General features: G+C 46.0%; 2 protein-coding genes across 7 annotated transcripts; one reads left to right on the top strand and one right to left on the bottom strand.

Annotated features, from left to right (window-relative positions):
• Positions 1–321: 321 nt before the first annotated feature.
• Positions 322–12,031, bottom strand: zfta (zinc finger translocation associated). 3 transcript variants are annotated; one of them, XM_026161190.1, is made up of 5 exons: positions 11,376–12,031; positions 8,591–9,100; positions 7,424–7,783; positions 2,971–3,429; positions 322–1,196 (listed from the first exon to the last, which is right to left on the bottom strand). In XM_026161190.1, the coding sequence occupies exons 1-5, from the start codon at positions 11,497–11,499 to the stop codon at positions 709–711; spliced, it is 1,941 nt and encodes a 646-aa protein (XP_026016975.1). In that variant the 5' UTR covers positions 11,500–12,031; the 3' UTR covers positions 322–708. The 3 variants fall into 3 exon arrangements, with proteins under 3 accessions (XP_026016975.1, XP_026016963.1, XP_026016968.1); XM_026161178.1 differs by having other exon boundaries at positions 8,591–9,103; positions 11,376–12,030; XM_026161183.1 differs by having other exon boundaries at positions 7,424–7,780; positions 8,591–9,103; positions 11,376–12,029.
• Positions 12,032–12,067: 36 nt separating this feature from the next.
• LOC113018063 (uncharacterized) lies at positions 12,068–23,173 on the top strand. Of its 4 annotated transcripts, XM_026161153.1 has the most exons (8): positions 12,691–12,928; positions 14,187–17,527; positions 18,312–18,482; positions 18,729–18,959; positions 20,417–20,466; positions 20,548–20,603; positions 20,682–20,984; positions 21,278–23,173. In XM_026161153.1, exons 2-8 carry the CDS (start codon positions 14,342–14,344, stop codon positions 21,292–21,294), a joined length of 4,014 nt encoding a protein of 1,337 aa, XP_026016938.1. In that variant the 5' UTR covers positions 12,691–12,928; positions 14,187–14,341; the 3' UTR covers positions 21,295–23,173. The 4 variants fall into 4 exon arrangements, with proteins under 4 accessions (XP_026016931.1, XP_026016938.1, XP_026016920.1 ...); XM_026161146.1 differs by lacking the exon at positions 12,691–12,928 and adding an exon at positions 12,068–12,683 and having other exon boundaries at positions 18,312–18,959; XM_026161135.1 differs by having other exon boundaries at positions 18,312–18,959.
• Positions 23,174–23,554: the final 381 nt, after the last annotated feature.

The raw sequence follows: 23,554 nt of genomic DNA on the forward strand, positions 1-23,554 counted from the left end.
TGTCCCCCCAACAAAAAGAAGATCCATCTATGTTTTCAAACAAAGCGTTAATTCCATTAAAAGTTATAGACTACTTTTGATTCTCACTGTATTACGGGACAAAGTGCGTCCCTTATTAGCTCAATACGGGACGTGTGCTTTTGTTTCGAAATACGGGACGATTCCGTATTTTAAGGGACGGTTGGCAACCCTACTGGACCGATAGCATGAGCCCCATCTCATTTTTCTATAAATTACTTTTTAAAAGTATCTTAGCGTTACTCTACAGTTTGTGTCCGCAGATTCAGAGATATTATCCGATTGCGCCAGAGGACCACCCACTTGGGTTCATGTTGATTTATATTTAAAGTACCAACAGATACAAAGCTAGGAAATAAATACATAAGCAAAACATACATTTTGTACATCTAAAGCAATAATTTCCCCAAATCTTGTGAGGTCCTCAGGTAAAACAGGCGATGTGCAAAAAAGCTTTAGTTTCAAATGAGAGGCTGCACTTTGATTTTGTTTTAGGCTGCGCGATATTTGTATTGTTGTCAATTCCCATGTGGCACCCGTTATTGTCCTTTAGCCACAGCAGTACTCCCAGATGCCGACTTAAAGGGAAATTGCAGTCTTTTACAAATTACAAATACCTGAATTTCCCTTCAAGAGAACAAGGAGGGCTGTTTCTGAAGTCATGTAAGGAGCAACAGACAGAAGCCCTTCTTAAGTGTCCAAGTGTGCTGAAGTGGGGGCCAGCTCAGTATGTCCGTGGTCCCGGGGTGAAAAGCAGTCATCAGAATGGATGAAATGCAGGGCAGTCTGGTTGTAGCTCTGCAGGGCCTGCTGCTTTTCCACTGCGCTGAAATACAGCGAGTGAGGGTGGACCTGCTGAACATGCCTTTTAATAGTGCTGACCTTCAGTGTGGCCAGAGTGGCTCCACACACCATGCAGATCAGCCCGTGCCTCCTACAGTCGTAATCCATCAAGTAATCCGTCCGCCAGCGCACCTGGTAGTTCCTCCTCTGGTCCTTGCCGGGGTAATGACCATGACGGGGTGTGTTTGCAGCGCTGCTATCCTTTGATTTGCCCTTGGCTTCGCCCACAGCTTCCTCCTTTATCACCAGTTTGCTGGGTATTTTGACATCAGGGGAGGCGTCTTCATTTGTCTCTCCTGCGGTACTGAGGACATCAACTTCACTGGGGTTGATTTCTGTGGGAAAAAAATAAGGGGGAGGGGATGCCAGATTCTTGCCTAGTTCCACCACAAAATCAAGTCACACGCTAGTGTCTTTGCTTGTTGCACCTGATAGCACTTTTCCAGCCTTTCTAACCACCCACAGTGCTGACTCAAGTGGCGTCTTCACGGTAAGTTGCAAACAAGCTATGTTAATACACGCTATGCGATTAGCACTCCCACCTGGTTTGACCGAGCCAGGACCCCATAAGTTCTCCCTGTGCCTGCATGTGAATCAGATTAATTTGTACACTTTAAACTGAATGAATGTATGGTTAAACTGTGACTTGTAGTCTAAAGTGCTTTGAGTGGTCAGTAAGGTTAGAAATAGTTAATAAGCAAGCAAACTATCATCTTCATTTTTCAATAAAACCCAAACAGAACAATGTTCCTGACAAAGCTTCCGTTGTTTAACAGATTTATCTGCTACATTAGCTAACTTACTCGCTACACTACCATTCTTGTGGAATCTTTTACTGACTGTATCAGCTGTGAAATGTCAGTTTCGGCTGGACTCTATAGAGAATTGCAAATGCTGAGATTTACGTATTTTTCGGATTATAAAGCGCACCAGATTATAAGGCACACTAAGCGAAACAAAACAGTTAGATAAGTCAAACTTTACTCAACTCATTCTTCTTGCTTTCATATCATTGATTCATTAATGCTGAATTCTCTGGCAGCTGCTCTATTCCCATGTTGTTGCAGTATAATAATGACTAACCTCGTATTGTGGATGGATTATCTCAGTTGTTCTCCTGCTGAAGTTTGGTGCGTTTACAGCATCCTGCCATGCGATTGCATTTGTCCCTAACCTCACGTTAACTTTTATCGAGTGGAAAAGTGTTAGCGTTCATCCTCCAGCTTCACTGTGTTTGTCTTATGGTAGCATAGCTGTGTCGCTGGTGATCACGTAGCACATCATTATATACCAGCTAGCCCAACTTCAGTAACCCTGCAAACATCACTGCTGTTTAGTTTTCTGTCTTCATTTATGTTGGAGGTGATAGCAGAGCTGTACGTTTTAATTCTTTCAGAAATCTCTCAGTCAGAACTGAGAGATTTCTGAATTTATTAAATGAACTCCGTTACATTTAATAAATTGTGTTTTCATGGATGCCTGGATGTTAAACTTAATTGTTACACCTGGTAAAGCAGCAACGCTGATCATTTTATTAAAGATGAAAAAATTTAGACAGTTTTTAACTCTCAGTGATGCTGCAGTGTTCGTTTGACTTTGGGACCTGAAGTGGACGGAGTTTAGGACCCAGATTACTCCAAGAGGCTCCTGACTAGCAAAGTCGCACTAAAACATTTTTGACAGATTTTTGAGCACCGTGTACCACATAAAATCGGTTCGAGGTCAGTAAGCACACCCAGAATTCATACGTAAGGCGCACTGTCGATATTTGAGAAAATTAAAGGAGTGCGCTTAAAGTGCGCCTTATAGTGCGGAAAATACGGTATATGTACAAATGTCTGTTTTCTCAGGCTAAGTGAGGATGCTAAAAAGACCAGCCAAACACAAACAACTCTTAACACAGCAGTCAGGTGCTTTAGAGCCTCTGTGAGTGGGAATGTGTTGTGTTCCACTGACTGTGGATGTCAGCAGCAGCTGACAAAGCTGACTTATAAAACATGAAAAGTACAAAACCACCAAACTTTCTAAAAAGGCCTAATATTGTTGAAAACTACTACTAACAAGTTTACAGCTTTACAGAGATGTGTATCAGTGCTGAAAGCTTCTCACCATCTTGGATCTGCATGCCTTCACTGGGGTAATCTTTGGTCCAGGCTGCAGCCATGGCTTCCCTTTCCTGTCGGCTCAGGGTTGTGGTCTCCGGGTGACATTCCTGGATGTGGCGGCGGAAGCTGCTAACCTTGGTTTCATGCAGGACCTGAGAACACACCATACAGAACATGCCGTGGCCTTGAGGCCCGTAGGCCACCAGATAGTCCAGACGCAGCCGCCACGGGTCGCCCCCGTGTAGCCTCCTCTTCTTAGGCTGCCGGAAGGGCTGCAGACCCTGCTGGGGAACTCCGACACCGCCGTCCTCACCAATAAGACAAGTGTCCTGAGTGAAAGTGCCGTCGCCCTCCGTGTACACGTCAGTGTTGATCTGGATGGTTTCCACGTCCTCAGAGAAGAGTCCCACAGCGCCATCTTTGGTGTTGGTCTCTGATTTGTTTGAGTGCTCCGCTTCTTCTGCTACAGGGCACAGAAACATACAACATTTCTAATATTAATCCGTTTGTTTCAGTCCCACTGTGGCTACATCAGTGTTCAAATGATAGCTGTGAGTCATTCAGACATTCAGAACAACCCAATTTTCCAGTTTTTTTAATAGCAAATTGTGCAGTTTAATGTCTCATTGCACTGAAATCAAAGCATAGCACAAATAAGTAATTGGAGTTAAAAAAGAAATCATTGAATCATCTTACAGACCAAAATGTTTTCTAAACCTTTGACTCATCAAAGTTCCCTCCTTTTGCCGGTAAAACAGCTGAACACAGTCGTGGCTTCTGTCTACAACAGAAATCAAATCTTCTCCCATATCTGTAGCAGAAGTTCCCATAAATGTGGACCATGTAGGCTGCTTTGCTTTCACTCTTCTGTCCAGTTCATCCCAAACCAGCTCGATGGGGTTTAAGTCTGGAGGCTGTGCTGTGTTTTCAAGCTCACCATCTTGTTCTTTGTTCCTTTTTTTTTTTTTTTTACTAGCCTACGTCTATTGCAGCATAACTACGGGAGGATTCAGGGTCACCTGGTCCAGCCCTAACGATATGCTTTAGCAAAAAGGAAAGTTTGAAGCCTAATCTTGAAAGTAGAGATAGTGTCTGTCTCCTGAATCCAAACTGGAAGCTGGTTCCACAGAAGAGGGGCCTGAAAACTGAAGGCTCTGCCTCCAATTCTACTTTTAAATACTCTAGGAACAACAAGTAGGCCTGCAGAGCGAGAGCGAAGTGCTCTAATAGGGTGATATGGTACTACAAGGTCATTAAGATAAGATGGGGCCTGATTATTTAAGACCTTGTATGTGAGGAGCAGGATTTTGAATTCAATTCTGGATTTAACAGGAAGCCAATGAAGGGAAGCCAAAACAGGAGAAATATGCTCTCTCTTTCTAGTCCCTGTCAGGACTCTTGCTGCAGCATTTTGGATTAGCTGAAGGCTTTTCAGGGAGTTTTTTTGGACTTCCTGATAATAATGAATTACAGTCGTCCAGCCTGGAAGTAATAAATGCATGAACTAGTTTTTCAGCGTCACTCTGAGACAGGATATTTCTAATTTTAGAGATGTTGCGCAAATGGAAGAACGCAGTCTTACATATTTGTTTAATATGTGCGTTGAAGGACATGTCCTGGTCAAAAATGACTCCAAGGTTCCTCACAGTGTAACTGGAGGCCAAGGTAATGCCATCCAGAGTAAGAATCTGCTTAGAGACCATATTTCTAAGATTTTCAGGGCCGAGTACAATAACCTCAGTTTGATCTGAATTAAGAAGCAGAAAGTTAGCGGCCATCCAGGTCTTTATGTCTTTAAGACATTCCTGCAGTTTAACTCATTGGTGTGTGTTATCTGGCTTCATGGACAGATAGAGCTGGGTGTCATCTGCATAGCAGTGAAAATGTATGCTATGTCTTCTAATGATGCTGCCTAAGGGAAGCATGTATAATGTAAACAGAATTGGTCCTAGCACTGAACCCTGTGGAACTCCATAATTAACCTCAGTGTGTGAAGAGGACTCTCCATTTACATGCACAGATAGATATATTTAGATAGATATGATACAAACCACTGGAGTGCAGTACCTGTAATACCTACAGCATGTTCTAATCGCTCTAATAGGATATTATGGTCAACAGTATCGAACGCTGCACTGAGGTCTAGCAGGACAAGCACAGAGATGAGTCCACTGTCAGAGGCCATAAGAAGATCATTTGTAACCTTCACTAAAGCTGTTTCTGTGCTGTGCTGAGCTCTGAAACCTGACTGAAACTCTTCAAATAAACCATTCCTCTGCAGATGATCTGTTAGCTGTTTGACAACTACTCTTTCTTTTTTTTTTTTCTTGTTCTTTGTTCCTAAGGTAGTTCTGGCATGTTTGACAGTTGATGCCACACACTGTGGAGCTTTCACCCACTCGACAGTGTACAAAGCTTCTGCGTGACGAACCGAAGATTTCAAGCTTTGATTATTTAGTCCATAATACCTCTTTGTCTTATTCTGACGTCTGGCGTTCTACCTGCAGCTCGAAGTCTTCTCTTCACAGTTCAAGCTGAGACTTGCTCACTATAACCACTGTTATGCTTGAAAGCAGCTTCTGCACTGCTGCAGAGCAGCTTTAAACTGTTAGCCCATGTTGTCCCTGAAAAAGGCCTTTTTGTACCAGTCTGAAATGTACATTATTTTACTGGTTTTGGTAACGTTACCTTTTTTAACCTCTGGCAGTTCAACACTTTGTACCATTTCAAGCTGTTCACTGGACCTGAATGACTTGAATTGCAATAACTGGAAAAATTAGTGTAGGTCACATCCCCACAGCTTCATTCAGAGAGGAAGGACAGAGAGCCACACAGTGTCACGGTCTGTGAGAAATCAAGTGACATATCGTGCCATCATCTTTAGAGAGGTCACGTCCGATGTGTCGTTGTTGTGCATGAGATAGATATAAGGCCAGAAAAGGTGGAGAGCTGGGTCTCTGACTCTGGCCTCCATCAGCACCATCGCTGCACTTTTATCATTAGTTTTGATGGGAGTTATTCCTGTTTCAGTTTAAATTGTTTAGTTTCTTGATAGTAGTGTGACATGTGACAGGTTAAAGTGTCCATACTGATGCTGCTGTGAGAAGTAACTGATGAAGTCACTGCTGCTCTTCCTCCTGCACATTTAAATGCATCTCTCTCACTGTAGAGAAACATCCATTCACTCTCACACATCCAGCTGCTCTGTGAGAACGACTGAAGCAACAAACAGACTCCGGTTCCTGTTAACCTCTCATCAAAACTCTGACAGCAGCTGTTGTTAATCTGACCTGGCACAGCCTCCATCACAGTAAAGAGTTCAGCAGGTAACAGGTGTGTCAGGTTAAGTTACATAAATGTCTACATAAAAGTGTAGATGGTGCCAGACTAAATCATGTCTAACATGTTGGCCTTTTGTCTTTGTCACTGTCTCATCGAACTTCTGTTCAATGATCACCGCAGACTACTGACAGGGGTCAAAGGTGAATTTGGAAGGAAGATCTGGTTTGAGAATATTCATCAAACAATCGTTTCTGTTGCTGATCCCAGTTGTGTTCAGGCTGACTCGGACATTCGTGGTCTCTGTGGATGTCACCAAAGCTATCATGACTGATTTTGAGCTCCTAGATCAGGGGTGTCCAACTCCAGGCCTCGAGTGTCCTGCAGCTTTTAGATCTCACCCTGGGTCAAACACACCTGAATCACATGATTGGTTCATTATCAGGCCTCTGGAGAACTTCAAGACATGTTGAGGAGGTCATTTAGCCATTTAAATCATCTGTGTTTAATCAAGGACACACATAAAACCTGCAGGACACCGGCCCCTGAGGCCAGGAGTTGGACACCCCTGTCTTAGACAGTATAGGACCTTATGAAAGGTGGAACCTGGTGTTTGAATCCAACCACCATGATAATCTCTGGTAACCTTTTACTGACCATGACGATCCCAGCCTGCTCTGCACCAGCGCAACCATCTGACTCAAACAAGTTAGGCTTGAATCTGAAAATTACATATAAAATTTCAAATTTCCAGTTTGTGTCCATCTCTCTCCACCAACACTAAAGAATGAGTCATCTTACCCTCCCGACCTGTCTTTCTAATGTCAGTGCTGTGGAGTCTGAAGATGAACTGAGCTGGGGTATTGCTGATTCACACGCTCTGAGAGCCAAACACATTACAGGGTTTATCCACTGCTAAATACAGTGAACACTGTACACTTAGCTAACAGACACACTGGATCCAAACTGCAGCTTTATGGATGTGAACCATGAACACATCACAGCACAGAGACGGAAAAGAGAAGATGGTGAACGTGTAAAAGGACCACAGGGTGACATTACGATCTTATGTTAATCTGTGGCTACAGTACCTCCTACTGGTTTCACTTGCACAAACCATTTCCTTAATACCAACACTGCGTTTTGCTGGTGGGCGTGTGAGGTGTCGCACTTCTTACCGTGAGTCTGAGTCCAGGCCTGAAGGATGCAGTGTTTCTCCTCAGAGCTGTACACCAGTGAGTTAGGGTGGGTGTCCAGCAGGTGGCTCTTTATGTGGTCCAGGTGAAGCGAGGGCAGCACCGCTCCACACACCATGCACAGCAGCCGACCGGCATGAGACTCGTACTCCATCAAGAACTCCTGACGGAACCAGGCATGCAGCGAGTCGTTCAGATAGCGTTCCAAGATCTGCGCTGACGGCTCGGGCAGGTACTGCTCCTCTTCTTTAGGCTGCGGGGCTTCACCCTCCACAGAGCAGGGAGTCAGGCTGATGGGCTGCTGCGTTTGCTCCTGGGCTGTCACAGGGTCTGCAGTTTCTGCTTATAGTAGAGACAAAACAGCATGACGACAAATCAACTTTTTAGCTTTATGGCTCTGTACTAGCTTTGCTTCCAGCAGACAGGTAACGTCAGGTGTTTACATCTTCATTCCAATTTATGTGATTACACCATGGTTATTATAGATGTCTTCAAATTGCCTTTTTGTTTGTTTGTTTTTTAAACTCTTTTTCTGAATCTGGGAGAGTTTTACATTTGGGAAACTTCCCTATCATCACAATGTTAAATCCATTGTTTTTACATAAAGTAATATCTGCCACAATCTGCACTTTTCTGCCACCTACTGTGAGCACACGGGGCGGCTGCAGCTCAGGAGGTGGAGGAGGTCATCTGCTAATCAGAAGGTCGGTCGTTCCATCCCTGGTCTCCATGCCAAATATGCTTTGGCACTAACCCAGAGTTGTGTGTGAATGTGTGTGAGTGTGAGATAAAAGGCACTAATGTAGAAAAAGTGCTTGAGCGAGTGGGTGAAAACTGCATGCTGTATGAAGTGCTTGATCCCAGCTTTCACTTTGTCCACCATGCACGTCACAGGCTCAGTGCTTTAGCTTCTCCTGTTTGCTTTTCCAAGCATTATGGGATAGCAGCTCCATTTTCACTGGTGTGTGTGAGTGATTATTCATGTTATTTTTGTCAGGCAAGAAAGAGTGCTACCTCTCTGTAATATTAAATAAGCAACATGGACTACCTTCAAACAGTCCAATCCAATCAAACATTACATCATCGGTTCCTCCTCACAGTATGAGTTCATACTGAGTGTGAGAAAATCGTCTACTTAAACCAACCCACCTCCAGTCTGGTGACCTGAGTGCCTAGTGTCCTCTTCGCCCTGGAGTGAGGGTGCCGAAGCAGGGCTGTATAACTTCTGCCCTCCCCCCAAACTCAGGTGGCTCTCCCACCCCGAGCGGATCACCTCTTTGTCAGCAGCGCTCCACAGCAGGGAGTCTGGGTGCTTCTGTCTGATGTGCCTCTTGATAGTGCTGAGCTTCAGAGTGGCCAATGAACTACCGCACACCATGCAGATCATGCCGTGCCTCTGGGGGTCAAAGTCCATCAGGTACTCGCTGCGCCAGTACTCGTGGTAGTACCGGCGGTGGTCACGGCCTGGAATCCGGCTCAGGCCTGGACGCGAGGCTCTCTGCACCCTGGGTTTGGCTCCAGAGGGCCCTGGGGCCAGGGAGAGGAGGAGGGGGTGATCTGGGCTCTCTGTGATGCTCCAGTAGCTGGTGCTTGGTGACCTGACAGGCGTGACCACACCGCTCTCTGATTCCACCTCTCCATGGCCATTGGCAAGACCGTCTTCTTCAGACAAGAACAAGACAGAGTACAGATCAGAGCAGCAGGTTTCAAACTGAAGCAGTGTCTTCATGTTGCTAAAGCAGAGATCTCAGACTTAAGCTGTGGGCCACTGCTGCCACTGTCATCTCATGTGAGGCCACAAAACAAGCACAAAACAAGAAAACACCCACAAATATTTCAAAAAATGTCGTGTTTTGTTTGTTTTTTGAAATTTAAAATATTGTATAACAAGACAAAACTTGACATAAACGCAATTTTGTTCGTATTTAACAAAATCAAAGTGACACATCAGCCAATCCGACATGCTCTCTGCTCATGTGGCCTTCATATTAAATCAGTTTTTGCTTTTTAAAGAACGTATTTGCACTTAGCAACAAACAAATCCTCCCTAACAAAAAAGTCACTTCGAGGGCCAAATTGCCTTCGATTTCTTCACGTCCATGTAGAAGTAGGGGTGATGTGGGCCGCAAGTGGCTAACGCATGAAAAATACAGTTCAGTTTACAGATGAGCATCATCTGTAAAAGCAGAAGTGTTTGGCAGGCTGCTGATTCAGGTGTGTGTTAACACAATGCTACAATCTTTGCAGGATGTCCCAGTAAATTCAGCTCAGGTTCAGATCATGCAGCCCTTCGGGCCTCAGTTAGCAGGAGAGAGGCTCTTCTTGCGTAAAGAACATGGTGCCATTGGGTTTGTAAAGCTGCATCTGAACAAACCAAGACTTCTGAAATAATGTTGATTAGTCAGATAAGCTCAAAGTGGAGATGTTTCCCCATAATGTGAAGAACAAACCAAACACAGCAGCGCAGCAAAAAGACTTCACACCAGCTGTCAGTGCGGGGGGGGGGCTGATCACTTGTGCTTGTTCTGCAGCTACCTGAGCATCTTACAGTGTGTACAGCTCCTGTGTACCAAAGCATCGTGAGGCCACCTATCTGATACCCATGGCATCAATTTGAAGCTCCCACACCACTTTGTTCTTGAGTTACTGCACGCACAAACTTGGGTGTCTACATGGCCCGCCTGCCCGTCAGAGTGAATACCCCATCAAATTGTTGAAGCTGCTGCTAAATTTAATTTCAATTTTCATTTATATTCAAAATTAAATTGAGGAGCACACTTCTCTATTCCTCAAGTCAACTAATATAGCACCAACTCACAACACCAGCCGTCTCAGTCCTCAGGCATCATCCTCTCATTCTCCAAGATTGTGTTAAATCATCTGGTCAAAAATCTTCTTTTAGACTTCTTCACCTCCCACCATTCAATCCTTGGCTCTACGTTCACTGGCTTCCTCCTCTTCATTTTTTCCCTTGCATTGCCTTTTAGTGTCTCACTGGATTTTTGCCGATTGTTAAGCACTTTGATCAACCCTGTTGTTTTAAAATGTGCTATATAAATAAATAAACCTTAAAGTCATCCTATAGACTAGCATATGATGCTGCCTAGTTACGTTCTCCCATAGCACGACTTTGCAGTCTCTCTTTCAGACTGCACACTCAATAATAATCACACGTCCAACAAATAATCAGTAGTCTGACTCCATGCGTTGCACTGGCTCACTCAAAAACAAATCCCTGTAGCTGACAGAGACCAATAAAAACTATATACACCTGAACATCAGCAGGCTTGGAGCAAAACAATCTAGTTCCCAGTTATATGAAGTTATGAAGGTAAAGGCTGTCCACACAGGTCTATTTCTATCTCACTGAGGATGGGTAACATTTAAATAGTGTGTTTAAATTATCCAATTTTTACAAAAACCCAAACGAGTACATGAGAGAAAGCAGCAGAGATATCATGTGACTGAACTGTTAGGTCTAACATTGGTAGGCATGTCTTTCAGGCTAGCCTTTCAGTTCCTCACAGCTTGAGCTTTAAACTTCCAGAGAAAGTCACGCTGCTGTCATTTGGTAATCAAGCACAACTTGCTTACGGACATTCCTGCGGTCAGCTCGCACCTCACGTGAAAGGATAACCCTGCCTTTTTATCTGATCAGCGTTTATTCCGCTCGATGACAGGTCTGAGACGGCCTGTACCTCCGCTGTCCACTAGGTGTCAGCAGTGTGCGCTTCGCCTGGCTGCCTGCGTGCAGTTGAGCCTTTGTTTATAGGAGCCACAGAGACGGAGGGGCCATGCTGCTCCATGGCTTTGTCCCTGACACGGATTAACTGGCTGCCTGATAATGGCTGTATATCTGACAGCCACGCAGACCCACTTAGCGTTGGAACAAAAACAAGAAAATTAACACTAGATGTGTTTTTTTGCTCTTTACCTACTAACTCGCTCTCCTCCTGCGTGGTTTCCTCCCGCCCGCTTGTCATTAATGAGAGCAGCTCCGGCTGATAGGCACAGCGGAGCTTCACGGGCTGCCCCTGCCCCGCTCCTTTCTCTTCCATCACTGGATCGCTGCTCTCGCTTTAGTCGTGGTTGGCGGTGCTTCGTTCAGTGGGTCGTGTCGCCGTCGTGGGGCATGTCACTCTGACAACAACAACACGTTCTCGCCGCTCCGCAGCGTTCGACACGCATCTGCCAGGCGCTCTATAACGAGCCCACCGCCGAGGAGCCCGTGCTCTCCGCGGTCCCCCCACGCGCCCCGCACGGGAGCCAAGTTAACTTTTCATGCAAGCACACAATCATAAATCCACCGGCGAAAAGGGCCGCTGCTCCGCGGTGCTCGGTGGAGGCGCCTCGGCTCAGGCCTCTACTCATGAATTTTTAGGCTCTTGCTTGTCTTCAGGGTGGGGAGCCGGACTAGGGGCCCCTGGGGCTCCTTAAGGGGCTCCTGGGTAAATTTAAAGAGACAGTAGCAGCTACGACGATGCACACCCACCCCGGGGGGGCAGAGGGAGCAGCAGGCGCTAATACCGGTAAGCTGCTGCTGCTGCTGCTGCTGTCCCACAGCCGCGACATGAAGGCAGAGCGCCGGTTAACCACGAGGCGGTGAGTCGGGGCCCCTCAGCAGCTCCTGCTTTGTACCGGGGCAGCACGCGCTGTTTTCATGTGTCACACACATCTGTGCAGATGTTCAGCGGCGCAGAGACCGAAACGCACATGTGTTCATGACTTCCTTCTCGATTAGTAAACTTGTCTGAGTTGACATAGTCGGACTGAAACCTCTGATACACTAACTTTGATGGCCTCAGTCGTAAACAGTCTTAAACTCATGTTAATGCTATTAAAATGAAGAATGTTTCAGCTACTGAACTCACACCTTTGGATCGCAAAGATTTACACACGTTTAATTCATGTATCCAGTCCCTAGCTATAGTCTTGCTGTGACGTCAATGTAGTTTTTTCAAACCGGATCCACGTTAAAGGAACCGGGCCGTGGCCCCCAGCGCCCTAACGTTGTTTGTCCGTCAGCCCCTCCCTCATGCTCATTTGGTCGTTGTGTAGAAAAGTGGATCCCTGCTTGAAGCGTGTGCATATGAATTCGGGTCATGTGTAGAAAAAGACAATAAATCAATGGACCTTTGTGCAGCTATTCCAGTAGGGAACAGCTGTGCGGGGCCTCCGTGTCCCGGCACCACTCGGCTCTCTTTGGAAGAGACAGACAGACAGACAGGGGGACTCGTGACAGGTTTGTAAAATCCTTTTAATGCGACCCAGTGAATGGATGTGGCGTGGAAAGGAGGGGGCGTTGCACACTACTGTCTCTATGTACACAGACACACACACACACAGCGAGCATCCCACATCCTGGTACTTTTCAGCGTTGTCAAGGCAGCCTGAGCACGACTGGCGGAAAGTAGCTGCAGTGTCCTGGCAGAATATCTGTGCAAAACCGCCCCCAAAGTGTCCCGGAAAGTTAAGTGCCGCTAAAAGGTAACGGACGTGCATGTTTTCTGTCGCTCGTGCTTCCGGGCGCGCGGCTTTGCGGCTCGAATCTGCGCCTGTCCTCGCGGCTTTCACGCGCAGACAGGCGCCAGTCCGCGAGGACCAGAGCAGGAAAATGTTGTCCATTGTGCCGCTGAGAGACACAACGATCCAGGCACCATTTCCGCTCTAGTGCGACCGCTTTTCCACGGCCGCCCTGCGTGTTTTGCTGTAGGTTGTTCGGCTGAGTGGCCTGGTGGCGTTTGACTGAAACACACTGAGAATAAAGAAAAATGGCAGATAGACTTTGTGATAGAGAGAGACAGCTTTAAAGGGACAGCGACTCGCTGTTTTCTTCCTGCTTTCTGGAGCCGAAGCACTCCCACACACGACGACAATTTCATTTATTTCATAGTTATCTCTCAATCTTACACTGAAACTCGCGTTTCACGCGGGATTCTGCACAGATGTTGTGACAGATGAGGTGGGCGTCGTGCACGTATTTATTGTCTCCTGACTGGTGCACGAAATCCTGCTGGAGTGAGTGCTACAGATCTTGGAGTACGTCAGTGCTCCACTGAGACCACCTTACTCCGTGTACTCCGTGTACTTTCATTTCATCATGAGGCACACACATGTGAGTTAAACAGATAAAATGACTTTGGTTGAACTTATTTGGTGGAAATAAAACGTATAAATTGTTACATTTTTCTAAATAACTATTTGACTCTTCAATCCTCGCTAATATTATCATTACTTTGTGCAATTGAAGGGGATTATTGTGTTTTATATACAGCACTTGTTAATGTTGTTGTGCTTGTTGTTGCATTACTGATCAGTGAGCATGTTGTAATTCCCATGGCTCCAATCACTGCTACGAGCAGAGATCCTGAAGCAGGACCTCAGTGTGCAGCACTGCTGTTTCCGGCAGTTATTTCCAAACCTAACTATGGCCACCGCACCTGCCTGCTTATATACTCTTTAAAACGGCAATTGCAAACCTCAGTTTGAAATGTAGAGCAACAGTAGGTGCTACACATTGTGTTTTAAAAAGTGGAAAAATATTGTCTTGATGCATGCTCGATCATCCAGGTAAGGAAATCCCATAAAGGTCTTCATTCTGTTCATCGGAAACGTTTCGTCACTCATCCAAGTGACTTCAACTTGTGTTCGTTTTGCTGTTGCTTAATGTTTATTACAAAGTATTAACTAGTCTTTAGCTTATTTTCATCACATTTTAATGCAAAGACTGTTTTCTGTTCCTCAGGATATCTGCACACCAATGTGATGTCGGAGAGCATAAGAGGTGCTCAGAAACATGATGATGCTGATAATGACAGTTAGGATCCTGGACTGAGGGGCTACCAAGGCCAATCACTGCTGTTGGATGAGAACCGATGGGCTGTCTAGCCTGGCAACAGGATGCCAACTGCAAAAGGTAAAGGTGGCTCAACGTCCCACCGTTACCGGCCGGCCTCGGAGTATGATGATGCCACGCTCGCCCTAAAGCGAGAGTACTGGAGAAACAAGAAGCGAGAGCAGCGGGCCCGTGTGTCAGAGGAGAGGGAAAGGCACAAACACAGCAGCAGCAGCCAGGGAGGGAAGCAGCTAAATGCCCCAGCAGAAGAGGCTTCCACTCTGGCCCAGTCATCAGGTGCTTCGTCACCTCCTCTGCAGAGTAATGATAATTCATACAATTCTGTGTCAAAGCACGGAAATGCTCTGGGGGAGGGGTCACGTGAAACCACTGACAGCCAAAAGGAGAAGTGGCTCCAGACAGTAAAGCTCAACAAGCGTCTGCCTCAGTTGCCAGCGTCGTGTTCTATCTCTGCCAAATCAGCCAGCGGCAACGCAGCCGCAGGTAAACGTCAGACAGCAAGGGACGCAACCGTTTCCTCACCCGTGTCCTCACCCGTGTCCTCACCCGTGTCCAGTGGAACTCAGCTGAACACCGTATCCTCAGTGCCTCCAGTCAGAGTGACCAGAATAACCAATGGCAGCTCCAGTAAAACAGCACCTCAGCCACGTGTGTCTATGCAGGGTGCATCAGTCCCCAGAAACCAACATAAGGCACCGGTTGTATTACCCACTCAGCCCAAAGTCTTACCCACAGGTCTCGTTCTGGTGTCCTCTCCATGCGGCCCCACTTCCACTAAAGCAGAGAGCAAAAGAGCCATCTCAACACCTCAGAGTGGAACAAAGCGTGCCTTGGTCACCACACAGAGGGCTAAAGGTGTTGGCAATGCACGAGCTTCTCTGGAGTCCGACGAGGAAAGAGCAGCCAAGCGTCGGGAACAGTGGCGGATCAAAAAGCGAGAGCAGCGAGCAAAGCTTGCAGCTAGGTTAGCTAAAGCCAGAGAGAGGACACAGGGTGCAGAGATGACGTTTCAGAGGCTAACGGCGCCAAAAACCAGACACGTGGGAAGCATAGTTCTTCCATCAGAGTCACTTTTGAGAGGAGCAAGCCAGAAGCAGTGTCATACACGGGTCAAAACATCACTTACATCAGCCAAAAGTGAAAACAATAAACTGCAAAGTGGGACAGCAACTGTAGTTGTAACTGCTCTGCAAACATCTGATGTTCCATCTGTGAAAAAACCAGTAGACTCTCAGGGAAAGGTTCCAAGTTACGGTCATCTTGGCGGTGTTACCCGGGGTATCGCGAGATATAAAACGCCTAGACAAAGGTTCATCGAAGCACAGAGAAACTTAATGAACCACAGAAGTCTACGGTGTAAATCCCCAATGCTGCCCTCAGCTTTTGGTACCAGAAATATGCCCAAAATCAACCCCGACGACACGCCCGAGCAGATAATAGCTAAACGGAGAGAGTACTGGCGGATCAAAAAGCGCGAACAGCGAGCTAAGCTGTCCATGGAGGTAAAGGTTCGGTTGAAAGAGAGAGATTCTTTGATGAGGAGGGTGAAACGTTACCAGAAGATCCTCGAGGAGATGAGGAAGACTAGAGTGCTGGCGCAGTCAACCGGAAGTGCCCTCACTCACAGCCCAGAGACCATCGGAGGATTCATCAAAGAGGACGGGACGCTGACTGCTAACATCCCTCACAGTTCTGCATGTCACAGCATAGCAGAAGACAAAAGCCAAGTAGAGCTTTGTGTAGTTTCTACAAACACTCCTTTGGCACAACAACAGCGTCAGCCTGACGCTAAACTGAGAAGTGTTGCTCCCATCAGGATAAACCCGGCTCCCCCTCCTCTTTGCTCAGCTCAGGTGAAAGTCTCTGCTCCTGGACAGCTAGCCAACAAACTGCCGCGACTGCTCGCAGTTAGACCACAGACTCACCTCAAAAGCACAACCGTTCCTAATTTGCACTCATCAGCTATCCAAACTGTGGGTCAGCTCACACTTACTCATCCACAGAGCCCTCAAAATTCAGCAGGTTCAAACGTTAGCAGTTGTGTTATGAAAATGACCATCTCGAGCAGAGCGCCATCGCTGTCAGCCCTGTCTCTGGATGCGGGGCTGACGGAGGAGGAGAGGATGGCAAAGAAGAGGGAGTACTGGAGGATAAAGAAGCGTGAGCAGAGAGCAGCTCGAGCTGTCCGACTGAGACAGGGTGTTTTACATGCTAGGGCCGGTGCAGCCTCACAAAGGAGGAAGCCTCAGAAGCAGGGGACGCTGATCACTGTGCCTCAGATTAGAAATCTCACCGACACTACAGCAACTGCACCTCCTCTTTCCAACAACAGCGTGCTTTTTCTGCCTCGTGCAAATGAAATGAAACAGGAGAGTGACTCCATGCCAGCAGCTGACCTCAATTCTCCACCAGAACAAGCCATCTGTCCAGATATCAAACCCCCTATTTCCCCACCTCCAGCACCCCAGCTGGAGTCTGACCCATGTCTGAGCGCAGACAGCCAAACTGCCACTCTGCTAGCTGTGGCCTCCATGAAGAAGCTCCTGGAAGAATCTCTTAGCACAGTGACAGAATGTAAAAGTGAGCAGAACTCTATTAAAATGGAGACGATAGAAGAGGTTTCACAGCAAGACATGAAGCCAAATTTATCTCAGCTGTCCTTTGAAAGGGATGACACGGCTCCTATTGCTGCTGACCTGACTCTGCAGATAAAAAGCTGGGAGCTAGACAGCAAGGTCTCTGCAAAGGCCAGTTTACAAAGCCCTCAACTCAAGAACCCATCGCAGGTGAGTGAGACAGTTCCACCTCTTCCTGCTTCCAGTGAGCTAGGTGTGCATCATACCAGTGAGCACTCATCCCAGACCCCTTTGAACTACATAGTAAACACCTCCATGGAAGCACCACGCAGAACCCAGAGACTTTGCGCTAAAAAAGCCGGCTATAAAACCTGCTGCTCTCCAGAGCCACCAAAGCTGCATCACATCACAGCCGTGACGCTGGATAACCTGCAACCACAGCAGGAACAGCATCAGGCACAAGAGCAGAACATCTGCCCCGAATCAAAGCGGAGGTACAACAGCGTGGTGACGGAGCAGAGCGGCTTGACCAGCTTGCAGAGGAAGAGGGAGTACTGGAAGCTGATGAAGAGGCAGCAGAGGGCCAAGTTAAAGGCCAGGCAGAAAGACGGCGAGGGGGAGTGCAGCAGCGGGCTCTTCCCCAGAAGCATTCAGGTAACACGAGCAGCACTCAAGCTCTTTTTCTGCAAGAGGTGAAGTTTCAGTGCTTTGGTGTGTAGCTAATAGCTAATATTGATCATATTTGATAGTATGTTGTGTCCCGCTGGTTGCCCCTGATGTCAGCTGTGCATCATCATCAGATTCATCTTCACATGTGACTGTTTTTGAAAAATGAGTGCTAGCTCTGACCCCTGTAGCATTTCTACCTTTTGAAGCCTAGATTTTCGTGTTGTGTTCAGGATCTGAGCGTGGCAGAAATTCAACACTCAAAGTAAAGAAGACTGCATTTGATTTTCTTCCTCCTTTTATCTGCATACAGAGTTCCATTTGATGATTGCAAAGGTGACAAGCTTGACTAAGGCCACTGAAATCTGCCGCGTGCTACCAGATGAACCATTTCCGACTAGTGCAGCCTAACTTTGTATTTAGCTCGTGCAATGGGCAGAAAACCCAAGCATCACTTAAATGAATGAAAGCTATTGAGTATTTAGCAGCATGTGCACATAGTGTCTATGTAAAAGAGGGGCCCTCCATGTAAAGAGTGCATTTTTCACATACCTAAATTTCTCTATGTATATAAAAGTGGTTTCTGCAGTCGACTCAGTTCAGACTTGACTCAGTCCAGCTGAAGCTTGAATCGCTGCAATTCTCAGGCATATGGTATTTGAACAGGAAAAACAAAGTGGAGTTCATCTGAAGGGGGCCCATTAAAGCTAGGAGCAAAGTCTGCCTCAGTTTCTGAAAAGCCGTTTGTTCATGTCATATTTTCTTCTTTCAGACCCCGGGGCTCGTTATTATCAACAGTCTTAAAGGGGCGAGTCCTCCAGCAAAACGAGCCCTGCAGCCCAAACCACCTGTCTCTCCTCTGGACTCAGTGACCAGCATCCCCACCGTTCTGGTTGTTAGCCAAACAACATCTAATGCTCAACAGTCAGCGTGCACGCTCCAGGTCAGACTGCCTATCACCAGCAATGAGTACAGCAGCGTCAAACTTGGGCCTTCACATGCTGTATCCAGCTGTGCAGGAGTTTCTGAATCTCTACAGCTTTCACAAGCATCTAGAAGCACTGATGTAGACTCAGCTCCCGCCCTCACCGCTGCGAAGCCACCAGACAAACCACTGTCCAGTACTGACATGCACCTCATTGAACCCCTTGGTCAAAGTCCGTTAAAAATCCCCTCTGCTCACCTTCAGAGTCCCCCACACAAGAAACAATCCTCCACCCAGCTGGCACCAGTGAGCACCATGGTTCCTCCAAAGCCCATCCCAGGGGAAAGTGAGCAGGACTTTCTGAGGAGGAAGCGGGAGTACTGGAGGATAAAAAAGAAGGAGCAGAGAGCCAGGAAGGCAGTTCGGGAGAAGGGAATCACCCAAAGCTTCAACAGCTGGAAGACTAGGCTGCCTCCCCTGGGTCTACAGACAGAGGTGAGAGTTGCACAGTTACATAAACAGCTTGTTTTTTTAGCTTACTGGCATGTAATGATTATTGTATTCATATTACATACTACTGACATTTATATTATACTTAATAGGCTCAAGGTTTAGCTGGCATTTCTGGTTTTCTTCTTATTTATCTGGAAGGACTTTCTTGGTTAGCGTGTGCTAGTTCTCCTCTTACACTGCTTGATTAACTCGAGGGGTTCCACAAGGTTCAATCCTGGGTCCACTGATGTTTCCCTTTTATCATTCTGTCTTTTTTTGGCATTTCTTATCCTTTTTATGCCATCTTTTAAGCCTCACCAGCCAAATAGGCTGCCCACCCTGGTTGGCTGTTTATCCCGGATTAGTGACTGAGGCCATGATTACAGCTCCACTTGAAATACATTTAACATTCAGTCACGTGATTGATTTCTTTTGTTCGTCTTCAAAGACCAGCGTTCGTAATCTCGGTGAAGTATTTGATTCCTCGCTGAACTTTGACTCACATATAAAGTGTACCTCACGTTCCTTTTACTTTCTTTTAAGGAACATTTCTAAAATGCGAGCCTCGTTCTTTGAACTAGAGCAAATTGTTCTTGTGTTAGTGTCGTTGCACATGTTGTGATGCCCTTTTACCAGTTTAGACAAATCATCTTTGTCATGCCTCCAAACAATTACAAAATGCTGCAGTCAGACTCGTAGCAGGCTCTAGCAAGCAAGCTCACAGCCTCGAGAACAAAACGACATAGAACTTTCAAATTGATTTGATAGGTGTGTCTGCTAAAACCCTTCAATGAGTTCAAATCTCATGACCTCAACCTCACCGTCAGACATCAGAGGTCAAGTTTTCTGAAAATCTTCTGAAGTCACATTGGATTTTGAAATTCGTATCATAGTTGTATCTACCAGGAGAGTGAGGGGTACCACTGTCCACCACCAGTATCTTTCTCTTTACGTTGGTTCCCAGTAGATTTTAAAATTCTCACACTTATAATTAATTAATTTAAAAATTGAAGCGGGTCCTTTCAGCAACAACAAGTATGTTCCCCACATAAATAAGGCTTAAAAAAATCGGTCAGACACTAACGCAGGTTTTCTGTCACAAGGCTGATATACCCTCATTCCCAGGACTGATCTCTCAGTGATACAGAAACAGAGGAGTACTTTAGTACTCCAGTAGAAAAGGAACAGATTACTAAATGGTGCACTCGTGCCCCTGTTCTTTGCCAAAGCCTTTGTTTGTAAGTAAATCAGGTGACCTAAAAGACACAAAAGCACCAGAAAGAAACTACAAAATACACAAAATAATGTCAAAGTGACAAAACTACAGGACCTCTGTTTAAGCATCTCTCCAGTCTGACTTGTGTCTAGGTTCACCTTGTTTCAGGGAGCTCATGAAAGCACGTAAAAACACTGCATGTGGCCTGTGCTTTAGTTTTTCACTCTTTGTCTAATATCTTTAGGAACCTGGTCAGTGGGTGAACTCTTCTGAGGAGTCAGAACATCTAATGAGGTGAGAGATTTCTTTGCTCGCTTTCTTTTGATATCAACATCATCAGCATTCAGGATAACACACAAAAATCTCCCTTCACAGCTCTTCAGTGGACTCGGCATCCTTCACATACTCGGATTACACAGCCCCAATCGAAGGTAAAGTATGTCACTGTGAACTTGAACGAATGCACATAAAATGGTGAAAGTAGCCAAAAACAAACTCTGCCTTCTCAGATGAGTCAGAGCTGCTGTTCGCTGAAAGTGAGGACGATTCTGTTTCCGATGCTGTCTGGAGGAGCCGCTACCTCATGGACTATGACCCACTCAACCAGCTGCTGGTGTGCATGGTGTGTGGGGAACTGCAATATTCCCACAGCCTAGAGGGAGTGAAGGCCCACATTGACGAGGCCCACCCGCACACCCTAACCTTGGAGCCCGGCGAGAAAGAGCAAATACGGGAGGCCTGGGATGAGCAGGTGTCGCGGCGGGAACGCTTCTTCAGCAGCCAGCTGCAGCAGCACAGCAGACCTGTGGCAGGTACAGTATGAGCTCGGATCACGTAGTTAAGTCACCTGACTTTGCAACACAGCAGAGTTAAAAGTAGCTGCAGAAGAGCATCTGTTAGCCTCATCTGTACGACTGATCCCCAATGAGGTTTATCCTTTAATCGGCTCATATATTCATATAATGTAATGGTAGCAACACTGGCTCAGCAGTTATATACAATGATGGTGCAAACTCGCCTGACTGCACCGATCAGTGTGAAACAATTCAATCAAAGGCTAAGCCATTTCTCTGCAGATAACAACGCTGTCTGACTTCTTTTGCAGAACCACACAAGAACTGAAGAGCTGAAGAGACGGCTGCAGGAGGCAGCTGAAGACCATGGACCAGGAGAAACAAACCCCACCCCCTTTCTCTCGTGTATTTTATTTCTTATCAGTGTGTTTACCTCTGCTGGAAGACACCTTGGAAAAGAAGGCCCTAAAGCAGCTTTACCTCATTTCCTACCAGGGTTGTGTATGTTTATCAAAGGCAGTGAGGACATTTTTATACTGAAGCTGCTTCATCCGAGATTTGCTGTCAGTCCTTCTCCTGTTGTGTTTGTTTTTTGTGCTCCTTTTTTCTCTCATCCACCAATCAGCTGCAGCAAACGGTTGCTCCTGCTTCTCCCAGAAGTTTCCTCCTGTTCAAAAGGAGCTCTTCCTCCCCACTCTTGCTGCTCAGAGGGGATCATTGCACTTCTCTATAATATTGTTGCTTCTTACAACACAGCACCTTGAGATGAGTGTTGGAGTGAAACATTACTACATTTGGGAAATCTTCACTCCGGGAAGGCTAAGCTAATGGCATTCTGGACATATCAGTTTATTAGGCCACTGAGCTTTTTGGTCTTAATTTATTGATCCAATCACAGACTTGCACAAATATCTTCTTTGATCACATGACCTCTGTGGGCGCCATGATAAAATATAACCTGTGTTTTCCAGCTGGAGCATACTCATGGCCAGTTTGTACATTGCTCTCTGCTCTGCCTTGGTGGATTTTCTGCAGGGGTGAACATTTCAGCATTCTGGGAAAACACTTTAGGTATTCCAAGGAAAAACGGGATAATAGGTGGTATGGGGGTAAAAGAATGAGTAGCTCAGAAGAAGCTCAGCTCAGTCATGAAATTAGCACCAGTGTCCAGGCTGTGAATTCCACAGTGGGAAGTGTTTTAGCACCAAATCTAAAGAATATTATTGATTGTTTAAAGTTCCTGAAAACTCCTGGAAAGTAAAAGGCGCAACCTGCTGGCTGAGCTGCTGAGAGCACAAACTGGGGCTGAATGCACCGGACTGAGGAACACTTGCTGAATACGTTTGTATTGGAGGACTGGGTCACTGCAGTTGTGCAGAGACACACTACCTGTTCACTGATAGCAGCCGTGGGATACAATCCATGGCTTTTGTCAATGTGACATTTATAGTTGATTATACAATACGTTAATATTTAACCCTGGGATCAGTCAGCTGTAGAAAAACAGCATCAGCACAACATTTTCTACTATTTGGAAGCTGACAGAATCTGCTAGTGTGCAGATTTTCCTGCAGGCTTGTATTCAGGTTAGTCTGCTCTAGAGCCTTGATAGTTTCTCAAGCACTGAATGGGGCATCTGGAACTGAGCTGCAATTTGCTACTGCATCACATCCTTACGTGTTCCTCCGGGGGCAACTTTTTGTACCGAGACAACTTTCTTAGGGACAGTTTGTCACCTCTGCGAAAATCTCCTGCAGCACTGTAAATAGACTAATATATGACATGCCAAATGTGACTTTTTCTGTGCCGTTCCACAATATTTGGAGCAGCCTTGTTATTTATTGAATCTCCTCTTACGCAAGTGATCGTTGATGATGCATTATTCATATCTGTAGAAAGCTCCGTGTTAGAAAAGAATTTCATTTGTGAATGTTATCAATCCAAGGCTTTCCTACTTAAGTAGTAAATGGATGAAGTGCTCTGGAATGCTTTTCAATGATTTTTCTATGGTTTTCATGAAGACTACAACACTGAAATATTCTTGTATTTGAGCACAAAGCTGAGGTGAATACTGTCTGTGCAGCCACAACGCAGTGGAAAGAGCTTGTGGTGATCAGATCACTCATGAAAATCAGACGCGATTGTCTGCCAGTTTAAAAAGGGAATGTTTAAATGCCTTTTCAGTAATAAACTTTTTCTACTGTTCATTCGAATCCTTTGTCTTTTTTGTTAAACTCGGTTTTCTCCAGTGTAGTTGTGTCACTTGTGTGGTATTATGATCAGAAATATTAAGAATTTCACATTAATAAGCACAGAAATTCCTGCTTTGCACATTGACCGTATCGTTTTTATTGAATCCACTGAAGCTGCACTTGCACCAGCAGGGCAGCTTACACCCGAAGTGTGCACTGTGGCTCCAGCCTGGGTCTGTGATGGGCAGCTGTGGGTGAATTTTGTGTGTGCAGTGCAAACTCAAAGTTGCCAATGCACTGCAGTAAGGCAATGGAGCTCTAAAACAAAGTAGAAACCGTGTCAGTTGGATGTAGAGCATGATGATGCACCTCATCAGGAGCTTGTTTTACTAAGAG

Source organism: Astatotilapia calliptera, chromosome 3 (assembly GCF_900246225.1).
Source record: "Astatotilapia calliptera chromosome 3, fAstCal1.2, whole genome shotgun sequence".
Classification (NCBI taxonomy): Eukaryota; Metazoa; Chordata; class Actinopteri; order Cichliformes; family Cichlidae; genus Astatotilapia; species Astatotilapia calliptera.

What these genes read in the sequence shown, in the direction of transcription:
- LOC113018063 (XM_026161146.1), top strand. Translation starts at nt 14,342, where the DNA reads ATGCCAACTGCAAAAGGTAAAGGTGGCTCAACGTCCCACCGTTACCGG. An exon ending in CCCTGGGTCTACAGACAGAG is followed by an intron (nt 18,960 to 20,416) that starts GTGAGAGTTGCA and finishes TAATATCTTTAG; the next exon opens with GAACCTGGTCAGTGGGTGAA. An exon ending in TTACACAGCCCCAATCGAAG is followed by an intron (nt 20,604 to 20,681) that starts GTAAAGTATGTC and finishes CTGCCTTCTCAG; the next exon opens with ATGAGTCAGAGCTGCTGTTC.
- zfta (XM_026161178.1), bottom strand. Translation starts at nt 11,499, where the DNA reads ATGGAAGAGAAAGGAGCGGGGCAGGGGCAGCCCGTGAAGCTCCGCTGT. An exon ending in GGAGGAGAGCGAGTTAGTAG is followed by an intron (nt 9,104 to 11,375) that starts GTAAAGAGCAAA and finishes TCTTGTCTGAAG; the next exon opens with AAGACGGTCTTGCCAATGGC. An exon ending in GGCCTGGACTCAGACTCACG is followed by an intron (nt 3,430 to 7,423) that starts GTAAGAAGTGCG and finishes TGTGCCCTGTAG; the next exon opens with CAGAAGAAGCGGAGCACTCA.